At 39.7% G+C, this 20,984-nt stretch overlaps 1 protein-coding gene and 3 gene segments (V, D, J or C); all 4 read left to right on the forward strand.

Annotated features, from left to right (window-relative positions):
• Positions 1-1,486: 1,486 nt before the first annotated feature.
• dnajc8 (DnaJ (Hsp40) homolog, subfamily C, member 8) lies at positions 1,487-12,457 on the forward strand. The gene is made up of 9 exons (XM_036576962.1): positions 1,487-1,583; positions 5,232-5,333; positions 5,451-5,507; positions 6,764-6,830; positions 7,704-7,798; positions 8,501-8,572; positions 10,454-10,545; positions 11,184-11,259; positions 11,697-12,457. Exons 1-9 carry the CDS (start codon positions 1,506-1,508, stop codon positions 11,817-11,819), a joined length of 762 nt encoding a protein of 253 aa, XP_036432855.1. The 5' UTR covers positions 1,487-1,505; the 3' UTR covers positions 11,820-12,457.
• Positions 12,458-12,602: 145 nt separating this feature from the next.
• LOC118812182 lies at positions 12,603-13,859 on the forward strand. The segment is given in 2 exon segments: positions 12,603-12,913; positions 13,052-13,859. Coding segments are annotated over 2 exon segments (372 nt in total).
• Positions 13,860-15,217: 1,358 nt separating this feature from the next.
• LOC118811177 lies at positions 15,218-15,756 on the forward strand. The segment is given in 2 exon segments: positions 15,218-15,286; positions 15,425-15,756. Coding segments are annotated over 2 exon segments (381 nt in total).
• A 2,594-nt stretch (positions 15,757-18,350) lies between these two features.
• On the forward strand, positions 18,351-18,878 carry LOC118811178. The segment is given in 2 exon segments: positions 18,351-18,420; positions 18,541-18,878. Coding segments are annotated over 2 exon segments (387 nt in total).
• The last annotated feature ends 2,106 nt before the right edge of the window (positions 18,879-20,984 follow it).

The raw sequence follows: 20,984 nt of genomic DNA on the forward strand, positions 1-20,984 counted from the left end.
TACACGTGTATGTGACAGTGGAGAAGCCTCAAGTTCAGATTCACCTTTTCCTCTGTGTTTGTGTTTGGAGACTCACAGATAACTAGCAGCTAGCTTCTGGCCACCTAACGTTATCTAACTCCAGCGATGCCGTGTGACGATCGAGTTGTTTTGGACCGCTACTGACTCTTTGGAATGCCAGAATGAAAAATGGGACACCAGTACAGCTCACTCACTCGCACTCTGCATTATTGACTGTAGGCCAGTGACAGATTATGGCCAAAAGAATGAAACCTTTGTGGGTTTCATTTTTCTGGCTTTGTCCAGGCCTAGAATTTAAATATTTGCATCACATTCTTTTTTTTAAAATTCATACCCACCATGCTTATTATGGGACTGAACTCACATTTTTGCAAAGTTGTTATTGGAATTATGTCTTCTGCAAAAAAACATTATACAAATAAATGTCCCTGTTTGCATCCAAGGTGATGGCAAACACAATGGTTTCTGTTAGTTATTAATGGTTTGGCACTTTCATACATTATAGCCTGTCTGGCAGACTATTTTTTGAAAAGGAACCTTAAATTCATCAAATATTGCTTGCATGTGATTTTTTTTTTTAACATTTCATATTCAAATATATCAGGCACATTTTTTTTTTTTTTTATTTTGGTGGTCATTTTGTTAGTTCTGTGCACACCATTTGTGAAGCACCTTGATGTGCATGTATGTGTCTGAAATGTGCTTTACAGCTATTCTGAATGATACAGGCTGCCTGGCTGCCTGTATCATTCAGGATAGATTTCAAGGTTCTGCTACTAGTCTTTAAAGCTCAAAACAACCTAGCACCTGCTTACATCACAGAGTGTCTGTCTGTTTATGTTCCGGCACGCAATCTAAGATCTGCAGATAGTGGCCTTCTACAGATACCCTCTGTAAAATACAGAAAACATGGAGAGGCCTCTTTCAGTTATTATGCTTCTAAACTGTGGAACTCAATTCCACCTTTTATTAGACGGTCAAGCTCAGTGCTCACTTTTAAGAAGCACCTAAAACGTATTTCTTTAAATTAGCATTTAACTAAAACTGGACGTCTCGTGGTGTTTATCTTGTAATTTAATCTTCATTTTCTTCTGCTTCTAATTAAGTACTAATGATCTTTTCTATAACTATGTTTTATCACCTGTCTGTCAAGCACTTTGAGCTGCCACTGGCATGAAAAGTGCTATATAAATAAAATTATTATTATTAATTATTATTATTATTATTATTATAACAATGAGTAAGAATTTGTCATTAATAGCATTACTATTAAATATCATGTGTTATGATATTATTATTAGTAGTAGTAATAGTACCTCTTGTATTATGATTGTAGCCGGTACAGGCGAGGACAGATCTCCCTCGGTTACGGTCTATAAAGCAGCGTCTTTTGTTCGCGGGTGACTTTTAATTTTGTGCTATAATAAAAGTCTGGGTCGGTCACGTGACCGCACTCCGTCCGACGTCACTCGTGTGTATGCGAGATGGCGGCTCCAGGAGCTTCTCGGGCTCAGAGCAGCGGCGCTGGGGACGACGAGGCTTTCCAGACGTTTTATTCAGAGGTTAGACCGTTTTAAGATCGCCTTATCTGACTGCCTGCGGCCTCGGGAGCGTCTCCGCGGTGTTCACCAGTCATATAACTGGTTATCCGGCCTGATATCGGACACTGGCTGCCTGTCGTTCGGTTGGTTTACCAACGTTAATTCACGAGGCTGAAGGCGGCTTCCTATTCGAATTAGCCCGTTCCACCTTAAATGGTGCAGCGGTTACAGTCTGGCGCCGGAGTCATTCAGAGTGATTGGATGTGAAATGCTCTGTTCTAGATAAACCTGCCGAGTCCGAACTGTTCTCAGCGGTGCTCTGATAGGAACCAACGTTAGTCGTCCAGCTCTGAAAGCTCCGTCTTGGAAAGTTGTGGTGTGAAACGGTTATTAATGCACTGCGCGATGCCCTGTTTGACCGTATTTGGCTTAAACTGCATTTGAATCCATTTATCACGTTCACCGCGGAGGGATACGCACTGTGTTGTGAGGCCAAATAGTCCCCAACGAAAACTTACATTTTTTTCAGATTTATGATTGTTTTTTTTACTATCATCAACGTCACATGTAAAAACTTAGACTAAGGTAAAAATATAATATCACAAGAAATTTTGTCACCATATTTATTTTATTTATTTTTTCAGATATCTGATCAGTTGAAACAGAGAAAGAACTTAGTGCAAAAACACTATTAAGAGCTGTGAGGTCAATTTTTTTTTAAGTTATTAAAGAATTAAGTTTTTCTTCAGTTAACCTGGACAAATTTAGCCCTACATCACGACCCTTGCTTCCTATCATGTCGTGGGCTGATGCAGACATCTGACATTTCTTACGTACATAACATATCTACCGATATGGATACATAAGCAATAGAAGTTAGGATCATTAACTGAGTGAGAATTACAGAGAAATGTGCCTTATTTTTAATGTACTTGGAGTACAAATGTGGTAAAATGAATGAAATGCATAGATTTCAGTTCAGTAACCCAACATCACATAAATGTGCTTTTTCAGAGTAACAGATAGGTCATCAAGTATGAACTAGATAGAATTTTTTGGACCAAGTCTTAATGTAATAACGCCACATGCACAGGCCTAGAAAGATGCCCTGTGCTCTGCCATGAATGGATTACAACACATGGATTCAAATACATTTTAAGCCAAAACTTTAAATTATAATAAAACAAAGTCTCAGACATCAGGCAGCGTATATCCAGCCATTTCTGCATGGGAGCATTCTGAGGTGGACTTCTGGTTCCTGTCACCACCACTCTGAGCAATTCTGACTCTAAGTTTCTCCAGTATGTAATATTGCACACCAGACCACTCAGAATGGCTTTATTACAGCTCAACCATTTCATTATGTGGAATTTCTTTTTTCAGGATTTCTCCTTTAAGCAGTTCTGTGAGTTAAATAGTTAATCACTGCAGATTCTGCTGTGTAGCATCGACTAACAAACTCTTAGTTTCACTTCAGTCCAGTGTTGAATGGTTCCTGCATATCTTGCTTTCATTGCTTAGAGAAGTGTTGGTTCTAGAGGACCCAGGTTCTGCATATATTGGTGTTTTTCCTTCTAGCACCATTTTAAGTCGTTAAGCCATTGGTTATTGCGGTCCTGGAGCAATATGCAGGTTAGAAGAACATCAGGACCAGTGTTGGAGAAACATTGGCTTACAGGCTTGCAGGGGCGCTCTGGCCCAAATGAAAACTTGAACTATCACTACATCTGTTGTAAACATGCCTCCTCACCTCTTACAGCAGTGCTGTAGTAGTTTTTAAAGCAAGGTTTCCTGGAAACTGGAAACTAGAAAACCCCACTGCTAATGATGTGTTTTGAAGGTCATAGTCAAAGTATAAAGTAAAGTGTTTTAGGGTGAATACTTGGAAGCTGACTGTTTACGTAGGTTGCTAATGTTTATTATAGTTATTATATGCTAGCTTTTAATGTTGTTGTAAGACTCTAGATCAGTGGCTAGGAGTTACAAGTAACAAATTTCTGCAGTTTTCTGATTATTCAAATGGTGTAAACAGCATAATCCTATTTCTTAGATCAGAGTAAGGTCTAGAAATCTGATTAAAAAAAAATCTGATAAAGAGAGCTGGATTTTAGCTCAGTAATTAGATGTCTCAGTGCATGTAAACTCTTGCTCTGATTTCTACGGGATTTCTCAGTCTGCGCATGTGAGAAAACAGGCCGCGGTACCAGAAATAAGCAAGCAGAGACGCGGCAAAACACTTTCGAAGCGACGCTGAAATCAACTATATGCTTGATGAATGAAGGCTTCTAGATGATGTGTGTTCATATTTTTAGGTAAAGTGGGTTGATGTTTGAGTTTACGTTGCGTATACGTCACGTCATCTTCTGTGAGTTTATTGGCTGGCTGCAAAGCAGAAATCTGATTATTGCCTGACTCAAGTAGACCTGAGTATCTGATTACTTAAGTACATGTAAACATATTGATCGTATTACTGTCAAAATGATTTTCTGCAGTTATCAGATTATTAAGTGCATGTAAACGCACTCACTGATTGATGAAAACAAAAAATCGATTCAAAATCCTGAGTTTGGTCAAACCAGTGAGGCTGAGGGTTGACAGTGCTGTGCTACAGAGTACTATATAACGTAACATTAAATCCTAGTTTTAGGCTGGTATGTCCTTTAAAAGTAATGGTTAGATGAAAAATCCAACTTGGCTCCAGTCAGCTGAAACTCTGAATGTAGTCGACTAGCCAACACAAGTTTGGTGATGCAGTTTTATCCTGGAGCTCTGAGTCTAATGTAATAGTCTCTCATAAAGAGAAAACCAAACGTGTCTTGACTGACAGACTACATCTGGGGTTAGAGAGAAATGTTCAGCAAATCATTCCTTTAATGCAGGTTAGCTGTCAAGATTTTCGAAATGAAGCCCCCACAGCAAAATTGACATAAGCAGCGTGTATAGAGCTTTATTTAACGCCAGTCATGTAATAAAGGTTATGAGATTTACAGATGGTTTATAGGATCCTCATTGGTTGAGAGCTGAGTTTGCAAAATATATTAATGCTAAATGATGTATTTGAAAGGCAGGTGAATTGTAGTAATTTAAGTAATTTTTGATCATCAATTAGCACCCTTTGCTGTGATAACAGCCTTTAGTCTTCTGGGAAGGCTTTACACTAGATGTTGGAACATTGCTGTGAGGATTTGATTGCATTCACCCGCAAGAGCATTAATGAGGTCAGGTACTGATGTTGAATGATCAGATCTGGATCACAATTCATCCCAAAGTTACTGGATGGCGCTCCATCATTCCAGAGAACACAGTTCCACTGCTCCACAGCTCAGTGCTGGGGGTCTTTATACCCTTCTAGCAGACGCACAGCGTTTAACATGGTGACTTTAGACTCAGTGCAGCTGCATCAGAGCATCCCATCCAACTGGTCAATGCTTTTTTTATGGAGATATTTAATTAATTAGAAGAGGAACCTTCTAATTATTGTTATTGGTAAGCTGGCTTTGTCTCTGAACTGCTGTCCAGGAAACTCTAGGCTACTCATACTGATGCTGCCAAGTTGTGTTTTTGAAGTTTTTGTATTTTTGATGTGCAGTAAGTGGCTGTTGACATTTTTGAGTGTTGCCTTTGCTCCCCATGCATTTCATTGATTACAGGTTTTTTTTTTTCATACAGGTGAAGCAGATAGAAAAGAGAGACTCAGTATTGACCTCCAAACAGCAGATAGATAGGTTGCTTCGGCCTGGCTCGTCATATTTCAATCTTAACCCGTTTGAGGTGAGTGACCTGTTTGATCCGTTTGAGAGGTCTGCATTGTCACTGTATTAAATGTATTTAGATTTGCATTGATCTCTTTGCCGTCATTAATAAATTATCACCTTTGGTCCTCTGTAGGTGCTACAGATTGACCCTGATGCAACAGATGAAGAATTAAAGAAAAGGTTTCGACAGGTAGGTTTGTCACTGTAACAGCTTTTTTTTCCCTGCCCATACAGTACTGTGCAATGATCAGAGACCATCCTTCATTTATTTAATTTCTGGTTGAAACAGCCAGTAAGTACAAGTTATTCTGTTTTCAGTGTCTGCAAAAGAGCAGAAAATATATATTTAACAGAAAATCACACAGAAGCCCCAGCAACTAAATATAACATTTAGTTGTTCAGTATTTAGTGCGCTCCTGGTTTGTGTTAATTACAGCTTCTATTCTTTTTCAGGAGACTTGCTTTCAGTTTTTTTAGAGAAATCTGCAGAGATGTTTTGCACTCCTCCAAAGTTCAGGCTTAGAAGTTGGTTGCATTTTCTGTTTCTATTTCTACGAGTAATTAGAATCTCATTCAGTGATGTTGAGGTCTGGACTCTGGAGTGGCCACTTTAGTGTTCTGAGAACACCAGCAGCTTCTTTGATTTGCAAATTTTTCCTTTTTTGTCTATTTCTGTTTCTCAGTAACAGCTGTTTGACAGCTACACATCCTTTCAGACCTTTAGCGCTGAGTTGTCTTCTCACAGTAAAAAGAAAGATGGACAGAAACACCTGTGGATTTTTGCAAATCTGAAGCAAGAGTAGAGCTTGATTTTCTCCTCTCTCTCAGAGATGAAAGAACTGTTTATCTGATGATGACAGTTTTGGCGGTCTATCAGCAAACCATGGTCAGGACAGAAAATGGACAAATAGAATGGTTCCACATTGGTAAAGGAGTTAGACAAGGCTACCCACTTTCACCAAACCTGTCCAGCCTGTATGCTGAACATATAATGAGCGAAGCAGGACTGGAGGAAGACGATCAAGGGTTCAGAATTGGTGGAAGAAACATTGATAACCTCTGATATATGGATGATACAACACTCAAAGCGGAAAATCTGGAAGACATTAAGGTCCTTAAGGAAGGTTAAAGAACAAAGTGAATAGATTGGGCTTCGGCTCAATATGAGGAATATTAAGGTTATGACAACAGGAAAGACTGTTAACTTTCCTATTGATGGAGAAGGTGTGGAAATGGTGGACAGCTTTTTCCTGATGATAATAATAATCAAAATAGTAATAATAAAAATTCAGTTTTGGAGGCTCTCCTGAAAAAAAAACAACGCTGCCATTTTGACCGGAACTGAAGCAGATCTCTCTCTCTGACTTGCACAGGACTGTACAAGTGTTTTGAGTTTTTAAAAGATAATGCACATATTTGAGGTTTATGTCTCTTTCTGTTTTCTAGTTGTCCATCTTGGTCCATCCAGACAAAAATCAGGATGATCCAGACAGAGCACAGCAGGCTTTTGAAGGTGAGTTTTACTGCTGCAATAGCTACAATTTATAGCTCTTAGCTAATTATGCTAATTATAGCTTTTTTAAGAGTCACTGCTGATATTTATATAATAGAGGTAATGTAGTAGTGGACGATAACCCCTGTAAGTATTGCTATCAAAAAGTAAGATGATTTTAAAACAAACTCTTCAGTAACATTTGTCAAACCTTATGTTTCTGTGTTAAACCAAGCAGAATGTGCTGGTACCCGGGGCCTGTCTCAGCAAGCAGAATTCCTTGTATAGCCATCAAACTTTAAGCTTAGTTTGATCTAACCCTGGATTTCTGTCTCATGGTGGTGGATAATTTTAGACAGGACTGCATCACCAAGGCAGCTTATACTACATGCCTAACCTGCTCCCGAGCAGTGGCAGGGACAACAGTGTCGCTTTTTATTGTTCTAAAATAATGTTGCTTTACTTTCTACATATTTTTTTCAACCTTTCTTTGAAAATGAGCTGCTCATCTCTTTCTGATGTTTTACACGATTGGCTTTTCATCATAAACGTCACATTTATGTGCTCATGCATGAGTATGAGTCATAACTTGAGTATCTGTATCTGGGTTAACAGAGAAAGTTGTTAAAAGCCATCATAAGACGAGTCAACAGCTGCATTTGTAGGGAACCCTGTTTGAGTTGAGAACATGCTTAGTGAGACAGGCCCCAGGTTTCTGCACTTCCTAAACAAACAAAGCTGCTCCTCTCAGTCTAACATGAATGTTTCGTAAACAAATTAGCATGAATAAATATTTGTACTACGGTTGGTTACTGAGTCAATAGGGAATGGAAGACCATTAGTTTTGTGCAGCTGCATGCTGTGTTAACCCATTGCTCTTTAAACTGTTCACAGCGGTTGATAAGGCATATAAACTTCTTCTGGATACTGAGCAGAAGAAGAGAATCATTGACGTGGTCCATGCAGGAAAAGAATACGTGGAACATATGGTGAGAGCCATACGTCAGTCTTTTCAAGCAGTTAAAATAATTTTATTTCCGTAGGTCCTGATTAGATTTAGCTTGGGGATGCATGATGATATTGGAATATCAGTGTCAGTAGATAATTGAAACAGTTTAAAAATGGCATCAGATAATTGCACACATCGGACTCTTGATGAGATTAGAGTGATGTTTCAAACCGATGTTTAATGATGTTCTTTGTGCTCTGGAACAACAGAATGTTTAGGTAATTTCAGACTATAGAAATAAATGTTGCATATTAACTATGGTGTCAGCATCAGCAGGTATGTACATGAAAAATATTGGATATTGGCATCAGCTCAGAATTCCCATATCAGGGCTGGTTTATATTTGTATGAATAATGTAGTAATTACACGCATTAAGTGATGTTAATAGATTTAAACAGTATGTGTGGTTGGTTTTTTAAAGAGGTGCACATCTTCCAGTTTGGTAGTCTGGGTAAACAGCTTGAATCAAGCATATTTATGATTTCTTTATATATATATATATATATATATTATCTCAGCAGCCTAAATGTACTCGCTGTGTTCTAATTTCAAACCCTGATGCAAGCCTATCAATTTCCATGCTTCTGATACGGAGCAGCAGTCTGTTGTTAATTTCTATTTGATATTTGGATCGAGTTTACAAATGTATAGTTGCTGACATTTGGTGTTTTGTATTGACAGATGAGTCAGAAGAAGAAACAGTTGAAGAAGGACGGGAAGCCCACAATTATAGAGGAGGACGATCCAGAAGTGGTACATATTCTGTTGTTCCGTCTGCTTTTCACTCATTTTCACAATGTAGCACCGAAATTCTCCTTTTCTGTTGGGCTTTATTTTATATTGGACAAATAGTCTCATCCCAGTAACACTAGACTGTTTTCTTAAAAGAAGTTTCCTCCTGTTACCTGAATTAGAGCTTTTTGGGAAAATACTAGAACAAGTTAGAGCTGGATTAGTTTTAGATGTTTCAAAGACGCTTTGTTTTTTTCTGAATAAGTGCTCAAATACTCGTTCTTAATCACTCTTACAAACAGTAATTACGTTTTAGAATTATTCATAATTTTTAAACAAAGGTTGTCACTGCAGTTCAAAAAATATCCAGTTGGTGGCAACAAAGTACTAATAGTCCGGCTGAAACTCATTTGCTTGTGGGCTGTGTTGCTGTAACAGAGTCTGTATATCCTTCAAATACAGACTTTTTTCAGTTGTGTAGCATTTATGGGTCATGCATTTAGATACAAATTAAACATCATTTTTGTCATCATGGGTGTTAGATTTAGTTGTTTTTAGTTTAGTTGTTTTTTGTTTAATTATTATTTTTACGTTTTATTTAATTTGGCTGTTTTGACCTTTATATATAGCTCAACTCAGTCATGCAGCTCTCGTCCATGGCCTAAAAAGTCACTGGCTAGAGTTTACTAAAGTGGACTTCACCCATGCACCAGACTTGTCTTCTTGGGGGCGCCCTTTAATCGCAGCACCGCTGATGTTCCCCTCCCTTAGCACTGCTAGAACTCAGCCCACAGCAGGCTTTAGGCAGAAAAACGCTTCTTTACAGATGGAAGTAAAATACATTTTGTAGTTTTGAACCTTGATTTGTCTCTGCCAGCCTGTGACACAGTGACAGCAGGAACCGCATCCGAGGAGCTCACTTTTGGAGCTTTACATCTGAAGTCTTTTGGCTGGATGAGCTGTCATTGAATGTCCTCCAAAGCCAGACATGCACTGATTGATTTTAGAAATCTTGTTCTTTGATGACTCATTTTTGGTTTTCATTCAAAATAAAACGCTGCGAGCTGAGTACTAAGCAGCTTTGCCAGCACTGAAGCTAAAAGCAGGTGGTGATGTTCACGGTAGGACAAGATGGTCTCTCTACAGCCTATTTCACAAAAAAAAACACTTTCTTAACGTTAAAACCTTCCCTGTCCTGTTCATTCAAAGAGAGTAAAGTTGGCATAGACACTCTGTGGTAGGAAATGTCGACTTTATGCCTCCATCTGGCTGACCGACGCGTCTCCACTCGTACTGGGGAAGCGGCTGTGGTCGTGTGTTTTGAAAACGGGCTAAAATCACTCACTGTAGTTCTGGTGGGAATTTGCCAAGACAAATAGTTTAAAGTGGCCGACAACTTTGTGTCTGACTGTCACAGAGTCTGTAACACTTCTCTGTGTGAGCAGAGACTCCTTCACTGCCAGCTTGAGTCGTTTGTCCATTCGCATGGCACTGTCCACTCGGCTTACGTCACACAGCATCAGTTGGTATCGGAATGTTTGTATCGAGAGATTTGAGATTTTGAGTACGAATAAACAAGCGCAGTAACGGCCCGCTGCCAGGATCTGTATCGATGCATCCCTACTAAATAGAACCAAATACCAACGAGACGGGCAAATACGCAAGACTTGGAATTATTCGGGCCACAATTCAAATTACCTTGCAGAGTCTCCTCTGGTATAACTCATCCAGCTCCAGTAGTGCTTAAGTCAGCTCACGGATTTTAAACCCACTTGTTCATTGCTTGTTGCCTGTTAATGTACACAGTTGATTTAACATTGGTACCAGTTTCAGTTGGAGTGTTCTTAAGTGTTTGTAGTGACTACATGAGGAGGCCAGAATGACTTTCTGTCTGTCTTTTAGTTCAGGCAAGCTGTATACAAACAAACTATGAAGCTTTTTGCTGAGCTGGAGATTAAGAGGAAGGAGCGAGAAGCCAAGGAGATGCATGAAAGGTAGTCCTAATGTTTATCTCTGTCTTTCTGTCCCTTTCTCTCACTTATTCACACACCATCTGAAGTATTTACCGATAGTAGGAATACAGATTTAAAAGTGTATTTCTTAAAAAAGTTCCATGTTTCTGGGTTTGGACTGAAATTCTATAAAAATGTCTAATTGGTAGCAAACCTGTCCATTATATGGAGGTTCTTTAAACTGTTAAAAAAGGTTCTTCATGCTTGCATTCATGTCTCATTTCCAACAACAGTTCTTCAAAGAACCGATCATTAAAAGGTTATTTAGGGAGCCAGTAGTGGTTCTTCTGTGGCATAGCTCCAAAGAACCCTGCTGGCACCTTTCTCTTTAAGAGTGTAGCTTCAATGTCACCGGCTCTGATGCCATTCCTTGGGAATCCATAGGAAGTTCAGGTTTAATAAACTTAAGTGTTGTACTTAGCTTTTTGCCTGGCTCTCCAGAAATAGGAACACAAATGTGAATTGGAATTGAAATAAGTATGTTTGTAAGTGTCTGCAATGAAATATTTCCTCCATCCTCTATTGCCAGGTTGCCACTATCAAAACTTTATTGTAAGGAGTTGAAAACGTGTTAATGTTTAATTTTCTTTTTTGAAATGTATGTTTTTTTTTTTCCTCAGGAAAAGACAGAGAGAAGAGGAGATTGAAACGCAAGAGAAAGCCAAACGAGAGAGAGAGTGGCAGAAGAACTTTGAGGTAGGCCTATCTTTGTCAGATGCTTGTGTTTTGAGGAATCGTTTCGAAATACAGAAATACTCAAAAAATCTATAGAAACTGTTATTTTCATGTTGTCGTTTGAGCCACATAGCAGTGTTGCTGGTTTCATATGCTGGTTTCTTCTAAACTGGTGGTCTCAAACCGTGATCCTACTGATCTACCTTCCTGAGGAGTTCCAAGCACTTAAGGTCTCCCAGACCTGCTTCAGCTAATAAAGTCTTCAGAGGTCCTCGCTTGGCTGGACGAGATGCATTAGTGTTGGGTGCATGTTGGAACTAAACTCCATAAGAAAGTAGACGGAGGACGGATGGAGACCTCTGCTCCAAATGCACATTAAAAGCTGAAAAAAGATGCACAACAATCTGATGCATCTTTTTCATTTTGAGACATTTTTCTTCTTTTTTTCCCTCCCCTAGGAAACGAGGGATGGACGTGTGGACAGCTGGAGGAACTTCCAGGCCAAAGGCAAGACCAAGAAAGAAAAAAAGAACAGGACGTTCCTCAAGCCTCCAAAGGTCAAAATGGAGCAGAGAGAGTGACTGATGTGAAGAAAATTGAGAGAAGGAAGGCCAGACCCTCTAAAGCCACCCACCCTGACCTTCCCGTCTCATTCTTCCCCTCCAGGCCTGTTTAGTTTGCTATTAAAGGAATGGTTCACTGAAAAAATCTAATCTAGTTTTCCCTGGTACCCAAAATGAAGTCAATCAACCAAGACAAAAGTGGATTTTATTCCCAGTGAACCATTCTTTTAAGTATAGTAGGCCTGCAGTTCAGGAATACGAATCACTCAGCAGGTGGCGCTATGGAGCAATGTTTTTTCTCCCTCTCCTTTTTTCATATGCCAGAAGAGAAGGGTAGTACAACTGGTCTAGAGCATTGGGCACTGTTTGACATTGTTCATCACAGTAAATTAACCCACATAGCAGCTGTCACCTCAACAAACAGGCCTGTAATGTGTCTAGGGTTTTTTTGTTAATGTACATATTTGTGAAAAATTGTGAAAGACTTTGACATACATTGTGCACATTAGAAAGCTAGTAAAAATGATTCCTTTCTTCCTTTTTTTTGGTTAACATTTGAAAGTTGGCTTCTTTTTGTCTTTTTTTTCCAGTTTTTACCCTATTCACCCAAAGTTGTTTGTAGCTTACATTAGAATTAAAGGTTGTTTTTATGTATAGTTTAATGTGCCTCTTTGCTCAAATAAGTGTTTCAAGCTCACTCAGAAAACAGGCAAAATTACCTGCCTGTTCAGCGGTAATGTCGTTTTGGTCAGCATGACCGTTCTCTTACTGTTATCTTAGACTGCATGGCCATAAGCAGAAGTGTGCCTAAACACTACCATTGCAAATTGCATTTTATTGCAATGTAAAAAAAAAAAAACTGACAAAAGGATGAGAATTTCATTCATTTGGAGTGAAGTCATATTTAAGCTGGGTTAGTTTAAGCTCGAGCATGTGCACCAGTAGTGAAGACCAATTTGCATTAGCAACACATGCTTCAGTGCTCTGGGAGAGTTTATAGTGCTGTGAGTTTAACACTTCATGACTGAGAGCTGCTACAGCAACTTCTTCACCCACAGCAGCCATGACTTTAATCCCCATCTTCATCTGGACGGTGATCGTCTGTGCTCAAGGTGTGCGAGCCTATATGTTTTGTCCTCTCATATATATATATATATATATATAATTTTCTGAAACAATATTTATGGCAGGTGATGACATGTCAGTTCATGCATTCTTGTATTCCACTTTTTGTGAATTCCTTGCACTAGATGGTCAAGCGACTGTGACTCAGACTCCTGCAGTGAAATCTGCTCTCCCAGGAGACACAGTCACCATCAGCTGTAGAACCAGCTGTCCAGTGCATCGGTACAGTGAAGGGAATGAAGGGCTGTACTGGCACGTACAGAAACCTGGACAGCCTCCGAAAGCTTTGATCAGACATGCAAAAATACTGGTGTCAGATACTCCAGCTCGTTTCAGTGGCAGCGGGTCTACATCTGACTTCACTCTGACCATCGGTGGAGTCCAGCCTGAAGATGCAGGAGATTATTACTGTCAGACGTATCAGAGTGGTACAGTGTTCACACAGTAATACAGAGCCATACAAAAACCTCCCTCAGTCAGGCTGTGCAGAGGCTGAACTGCTGCAGTGGGACCTCCTGCAGGTGCTGAGTAGAGGATGTGAAACTGCACGATTACACAAAATAACTGTTGAGAGAGAACACAGCACATTAACTCACTGCTGAAAATAGAAATCTCTGAATAACTGCCCTGTGCAAAACAACTGGGGACACCTTGCTGCCCTTCTGAGATTTCAAATTTTTATCATTATTTTAAAAGTAAAAATACCTGCGTATGTTTTTAATACAGTAAAAGACAGTAATTTTGTCCAGTATTGTAGATAAAAAGGTTCAAATCAAAAGAAGCTAACTTAAAACAGCTAATATGTGTAGTAATATGTTTTTTGTCAAACTATATATGGATAAAATGTGTATGATTTGGCATTATGATGACAGTAGTACTGTCACAATTGTTGTTTTTCCCTCAAAATCGGAGATTACAAAATTGGTATTTGACATGAGGAAAAGGCTAATTTTATTAGAAACATTAAAAATGCTTGGTGTACCTTGGACCTACACTGTTAGAAATAAAGGTACTGTGCAGGTACATTTTTCATTCATCAAGGTACAAACTATGTAAACGTACCTCAAAGGTCCAACAGTGGTTTTAAGGTCCAATTGTGCACCTTAAATACGTTTTTCTATGCGAAAAGTACATATTTATACCTTTTCATAACTAAATGTTTTAAAACAGAGCCGTAAAATAAAAAGCCTGGAGACAAGATGGGGCGTGTGTGGAGTCAGTACAGCTTAGAACATATAATTTTAATAAATTATGGTACAATTATGTTTCCTGACTAAAGGTACTGACATGTACCCTTGAGGAGACCACCCCAGTGACAGTTTTGTACCTTTTTGTCTGGGAGTATACAGTTTTTCAAACCAACGAGTCCAGTTTTGGCTACATTAAACATCCAGGAAAACCTTCAGCACACATTTTGATCTGACTATTTCTTATCCTAGTTTTTTATTCACTATCGAATAACTTTCTATAACCAGTGGTGTAAAATACACAAGTACTTGTACTTTCTTAACATACATACTTAAGTAATATTACGGAAGATTTGTATACACATATATATTTGTATTTGTATACATGTATATATATAAAACAACAGTGACTTTCATTCAATATATATCAATCTCCGTTCAGTATATATCAAGGTTCATTTCATTCAATATATATCAGTATTCATTCTGTATATGTCAATATTCATGAAATATTTCCTATTTCGCCTGCTATATATATATATATATAGTGTGACCCCTGGTTCGTATCACCACCATGAAAAATGAAATACAAAACCTCAAATGTCTGAGATGTGACGAATCATAAAGCGCTGATCCTGGACCAACAGAATGAAAAGAAATTAAACACAAAGTTTTTTGTAAATAAATGTTTAAGACTAAAATGTAACTGAGTAAAAAGTAGATTTTTTTTTCTCTTGAATGTACTTGAGAAGAATTTTGATGGAGAAATACGAGTACAAAACCAGTTAAACTTCACTTGAGTACATGGAACTGAGTAAATGGAACTAGTTACTACACAGCTATTATGAGATAAGTGGGCAAAAATGCTTCTATTCTCTGTGGATTTGCCTTGGCCCTGTGGTGGTCTGGCGAGAGCTCCTGCAAAACTAGACCAATCCAGACGGTTTCCCTTCCGTCACGCTCAGCAACACCTGTTCTTTGAGGCCAACAGCGGAGTGTCCACAGTGAGGGGATGATTTGCATTAGCAGCACATGCTTCAGTGCTCTGGGAGAGTTTATAGTGCCGCGAGTTTAACACTTCATGACTGAGAGCTGCTACAGCAACTTCTTCACCCACAGCAGCCATGACTTTAATCCCCGTCTTCATCTGGACACTGATCTTCTGGACCAGAGGTTAGATTTCACTCAGTGTGCTCTTAAACAGGGATGAAGACCAGGACATGATACGATACGAATTGCTAACTGATTGAACAGTTCATTTGTCCTATAAATATGTTTTTGTGTATTCTTCTTGTGAATCGATCATTCCAGAATCCAGAGGTCAAGCCACAGTAACTCAGACTCCTGCAGTGAAATCTGCTCTTCCAGGAGACACAGTCACCATCAGCTGTAGGATCAGCACTGCAGTGTATCAAGGCTGGGGCTATCAGCCTTTTTCCTGGTATCTACAGAAAACTGGAGAAACTCCTAAACTCTTGATCAAGAAAGCAAATGAGTTGCATTCTGGTACTGCAGCTCGTTTCCGTGGCAGCGGATCTGGATCTGACTTCACTCTGACCATCAGTGGAGTCCAGCCTGAAGATGATGGAGATTACTATTGTGTGAGTGTTCACTGCCCTAATATCTGCGTGTTCACACAGTGATACAGAGTCGTACAAAAACCTCCTTCAGTCCGACTGCAGTGGGACCTCCCGCAGGTGCTGAGGTGGAAGATGTGAAACAGCACAATTACACATTTGCATGAGGGTAGTTGCAAACTGCTCTTAGTCTGGTTCTTCAATCATGCAGAACATGCACTGCGAGAGAAAGAAGTATGAAGAAGTGAAAAGTGCTGGGTCAAATGCCAGCTTGACTATGTTGGGCCAAGCACTACATACATACACTGACTGGCCACTTCATTAAATACACTCCCTTGTTTCTACGCTCATTGTCCATTTTATCAGCTCCACTTACTATATAGGTGCACTTTGTAGTTCTACAGTTACAGACTGTAGTCCATCTGTTTCTCTGCATACTTTGTTAGCCCCCTTTTACCCTGTTCTTCAATGGTCAGGACCACCACAGAGTAGGTATTATTTGAGGGGTGGGTCATTCTCAGCACTGCAGTAACACTGATGTGGTGGTGGTGTGTTAGTGTGTGTTGCGCTGGTCTGAGTGGATCAGACACAGCAGTGCTGCTGGAGTTTTTAAACACCTCAGTGTCACTGCTGGACTGAGAATAGTCCACCAACCAAAAACATCCAGCCAACAGCGTCCTGTGGGCAGCATCCTGTGACCACTGATGAAGGACTAGAGGATGACCAACACAAACTGTGCAGCAACAGATGAGAGCGTCTAATAGAGTGGACAGTGAGTGGACGCAGTGTTTAAAAACTCCAGCAGCACTGCTGTGTCTGATCCACTCGTACCAGTACAACACACACCGCCACCACATCAGTGTCACTGCTCTGTGGTTGTCCTATGGGGGTCCTGACCATTGAAGAATAAGGTAAAAGGGGGTTAACAAAGAAGGAGACAAAGCAGAGGCCATGATTTCTGCAACAAGAAGTGCTCTTTGTTAGCACCAGTAAAAAAGGCACATAACACAGCTAACCCAACAGGGGGGGATCACTATGAGCACCATACTTCCCCCAACCCCCACGCAAAGTAACCCCAAAGCCCAGCACATTGACATACTCAACATATACACACACTTTAACCCGCTAAAGTCCCAGGCTTATTGCATGCTAAGGCTTATTATTCAGTAAGTACTGGACTTCAATGCAAACTAGTTGAGCTATTCTTAGGTTATAGAAGTGTGTAATGCAACTTGTGGCCTGCTGGTGGGCTCCGGCCTTTTAAGGGGTTAAACATTTGCCATCCTTTTGGCGGAGGGGTGTGCGGGGCAGGTCTACATACCATGCCTCTAAAGCCCCTACTATGAACCGGATCAAACCCCCACCCTGCTATTTGACACAACTAATTAAAGTAGATATATCTACTTTGCAGGGCAAAGCAGGGGGCAGGTCCAAACTATAGGTCAACCTGGAAGTTCTTCTAATCATGCAGCCTGTTCACACTTGAGTGAATTAAAAATATAGGCTCCAGTATATTATGCATTTTTGTACATGTAAGACACTATCGTATCTGTGTTTCAAACCCAGGGAGAGAGTTCACCAGATTTCAGTAGAAGAACTAACTTGTTGTAGACTCTTCTGCAAAAGTGCTGTAACTTACTGACGGACATTTTGAGAGTTATTTCAAAACTCATATAGAGCACATTTATTAGCTCCAAACGTCATACTTCTTGTAAACAGACAGTTTTATGCTGAGCATTACGATGGTGTTCACTCAGGTGACACTGGTCAAGTGTTTAATAATAGAAAATGGAACAGGAATGGCTCTGGCTTTGGATTAATCTGGTTCTTACCATCATTATTCCACTATCAGCAACCTAATATTGGAAAAGGGAACCCTGGAGAACAGCTTCAATCTGTGATCTACGACCAGCTCACACATTCATAATCAACTGAGACTTTAACAGTAGGTACAGCAGTAGATTTGTTTGCAGCTCCTCATTCAAACATATACTCCACTCACAACTTCTTTTCTGTAAATTCCAAGTATGTGGATAAACAAAAAGATCATAAGAGCAGCTGCACTGTTTCAGCAGCTCAGGACCCTGGACAGCACACAGAACCGAGCTAATAAGACCCTGAGAGGCACTCCTGAACTGAAACATTGGACTGATCTCCAAACGGCCCACACTGTGAGAAATTCATTCACAGAAACTTTGTTGAAAAAGATGTAAATGCCTATATTAAAGATACACTGTGTAGGTTTTGGAAATTTGGAGCCTGCTTTGGTGGAAATGTTGTGCTGCGGGTCAGTTTTCCACTGTTATTGGATTTTCCTTCTCGAGAATCTCTCTCAGGAAATCCTACCGAAGAACCCCCTGTCCATAATATATATATATTCAGAGTATGAGCTCCTTGAAGTGAGAAATTAAGTTAGAAATATATTAATCAAAAACTTATAGCCAACCTCCATCCTCTCACCCACCACAATTTTTTTTATGAACTATGAAGGAATTAGCAGATCAGACGACTTATAGAAGTGAGATTTGGGTTGAAGTTCTGTTATGAAGATATTTACATAGACAGGAGACACGTTGCACTGAGTGCTCCATGCTTCAGTGCTCTGGAAGAGTTTATAGTGCTGTGAGTTTAACACTTCATGACTGAGAGCTGCTTCAGCAACTTCTTCACCCACAGCAGCCATGACCTTAATCCCCATCCTCATCTGGACACTGATCTTCTGGACTCGAGGTCAGACACCGTTTTGATTTTTAGAATGACCTGCCCTAGAGGTACTTTTACAATAAGTACTGTTTGCATGGTTTTATGAGTCTAACATAAAAATCCTGATATTTATTTCTATTTTTCCAGAGTCCACAGGTCAGGTGACTGTAACTCAGACTCCTGCAGTGAAATCTGCTCTTCCAGGAGACACAGTCACCATCAGCTGTAGAACCAGCACTGCAGTGTATTACCACAGCTCATATGGTCACTACTTATACTGGTATCAGCAGAAACCTGGAGAAGCTCCTAAACTCCTGATTAAATTTGCGAATCAGCTTCAGTCTGGTTTTGCAGCTCGTTTCAGTGGCAGCGGATCTGCAACAGACTTCACTCTGACCATCAGTGGAGTCCAGCCTGAAGATGATGGAGATTATTACTGTCAGGGTCAATTTTCTGTCAGTGGTAGCTGGTTGTTCACACAGTGATACAGAGCCGTACAAAAACCTCCCTCAGTCTGACTGTACAAACGCTGCACTGCTGCAGTGGGACCTCCTGCAGGTGCTGAAACAGCACAATCACTCACTCTGTGGAGGAGAACAAACTCAGCACACTGACTCACTACTGACTGTAGAAATGTGTAAATGACTTTGTTCACAATGGATTTATTACGGAATATGATGAGCTTCTACAGTGTACAGTCACTATCAGCTGTAGAAGCAGCACTACAATGTATTACACCAGCTAATACAGCCAGTACTTACACTAATATCAGCACAAAGTAATATCAGCACCTCTGTTCATCCACCCACATTGCACACCTCCACACGCTTCACTACAGTTAAACAGTCAGTGAATAATCAATCAGGTTTTTTCAACCTTTATAATTTCACAGCAAAGCAAGAAGTCTTTTAAATTGAATAACAACAAATCACAGTACTTCCACATGATTTAATGGTGAGCAGGGGTCCCGCTTGGCCCAGGCTTCCAGGGCTGAAGCACTGAATATTTTTAACCAGCCCTGAACTTTATAACATTACATAAGGACAGAAAGAAAGTAAAAAAGGCACATTAACAAATCACCTGTCAGTAAACAAGCCCAACCTACACGTTATGTTGTGCATGAAAATGTTTACTGATACTTTGTAAGGTCTGTCAGACTCAGATCGGACTTCAGACTTCTAACAATGTTTTTCAGGACACTCAAAAAGTTACCCAGATGAAATGCTGTATTTCATATCATGATCTTTTATAATTAAAATATTGTTTCTTCTTTAGTTTCAAGCAAGAAGAATACTATGGTTTTACTGAATGCTATTAAGCATTGTAAATGATAGAAAAACTATAGACAATATGTTGTTTTAGTAGAACTTTTGAGGTGAAACTTATAGAAGAGATGGAAAGAGATATAAAATGTGCAGGGGACTTTAAAAAGGCAATTACTGGGGAAACTGGGGTTTTCATTTTTCTGTTAAAAACAGTGTTTGCACTCTGCTCGATTTTTATGATTTTGTTTAGAACCCTGTTTCCAAAAAAGTTTGGGCACTGTGCAAAATGTAAATAAAAATAATACAAAGATGTGCAAATAATTTAAACCCTACATTTGATTGAAAATAGTACAAAGACAACATATCAAATGTTGAAACTTCTTTTTTGAAAAATATATGCCCATTTTGAATCGTGCCAGCAGCACGTTTCAAAGTTGGGACAGGGGCAACAAAAGGCTGGTAAAGTTGTGTAATACTAAACAAAACACCGGGTGGTTAAATGGCAACAGGTCAGTAACATGATTGGGTATTAAAAGAGCATCTCAGGGCCAAGATGAGGAGGGGTTCACCACCCTGTGAAAGACTGCACGAGCAAATAGTGCAACAATTCAAGTATAACGTTTCTCAGCGTAAAATAGCAAAGAACTTCAGGATTTCATCATCTACAGTACATAATATCATTAAAGTATTCAGAGAATCCAGAGCCATCTTTGTATGCAAAGGACAAGACCAAAACCCAATATTGGCTGGCTGTGATCTTCAAGCCCTCAGGCGGCACTGCATTAAAAACAGATATAATTCTATAGTGGAAATCACTGCATGGGCTCAGAAACACTTCTGAAAACCACTGTCTGTGAACACATCCACAATCGCAAGTTAAAACTCTGCCATGCAAAGAAGAAACCATATATAAAAAGGATCCAGAAACACCTCCACCTTCTCTGGGACCAAGCTCATTTAAGATGACTGAGGCGATGTGGAAAAGTGTCCTGTGGTCCGACAAATCAAAATTTGAAATTTTTTTTGGAAATCATGGACACTGTGTCCTCTGGGCTAAAGACCACCCAGCTTGTCATCAGCACACAGTTCAAAAGCCAGCATCCATGATGGTAGAAGAGTGCATTAGTGGACATGGCATGGGTGACCTGCACATCTATGAAGGCACCATTAATGCTGAATGATATATACATGTTTTAGAGCAACATATGCTGCCATCCAGATGAAGTCAGGGAAGGTCTTGCTTATTTCAGCAAGACAATGCCAAACCACTTTCTACATGTATTACAGCAGCATGGCTCCGCAGTAAAGGAGTCTGGGTGTTAAACT

The sequence above is a fragment of the Colossoma macropomum genome, unplaced genomic scaffold, assembly GCF_904425465.1.
Source record: "Colossoma macropomum unplaced genomic scaffold, Colossoma_macropomum, whole genome shotgun sequence".
NCBI lineage: Eukaryota > Metazoa > Chordata > Actinopteri > Characiformes > Serrasalmidae > Colossoma > Colossoma macropomum.

What these genes read in the sequence shown, in the direction of transcription:
- dnajc8 (XM_036576962.1), top strand. Translation starts at nt 1,506, where the DNA reads ATGGCGGCTCCAGGAGCTTCTCGGGCTCAGAGCAGCGGCGCTGGGGAC. An exon ending in TCAATCTTAACCCGTTTGAG is followed by an intron (nt 5,334 to 5,450) that starts GTGAGTGACCTG and finishes GGTCCTCTGTAG; the next exon opens with GTGCTACAGATTGACCCTGA. An exon ending in AGTGGCAGAAGAACTTTGAG is followed by an intron (nt 11,260 to 11,696) that starts GTAGGCCTATCT and finishes TCCCTCCCCTAG; the next exon opens with GAAACGAGGGATGGACGTGT.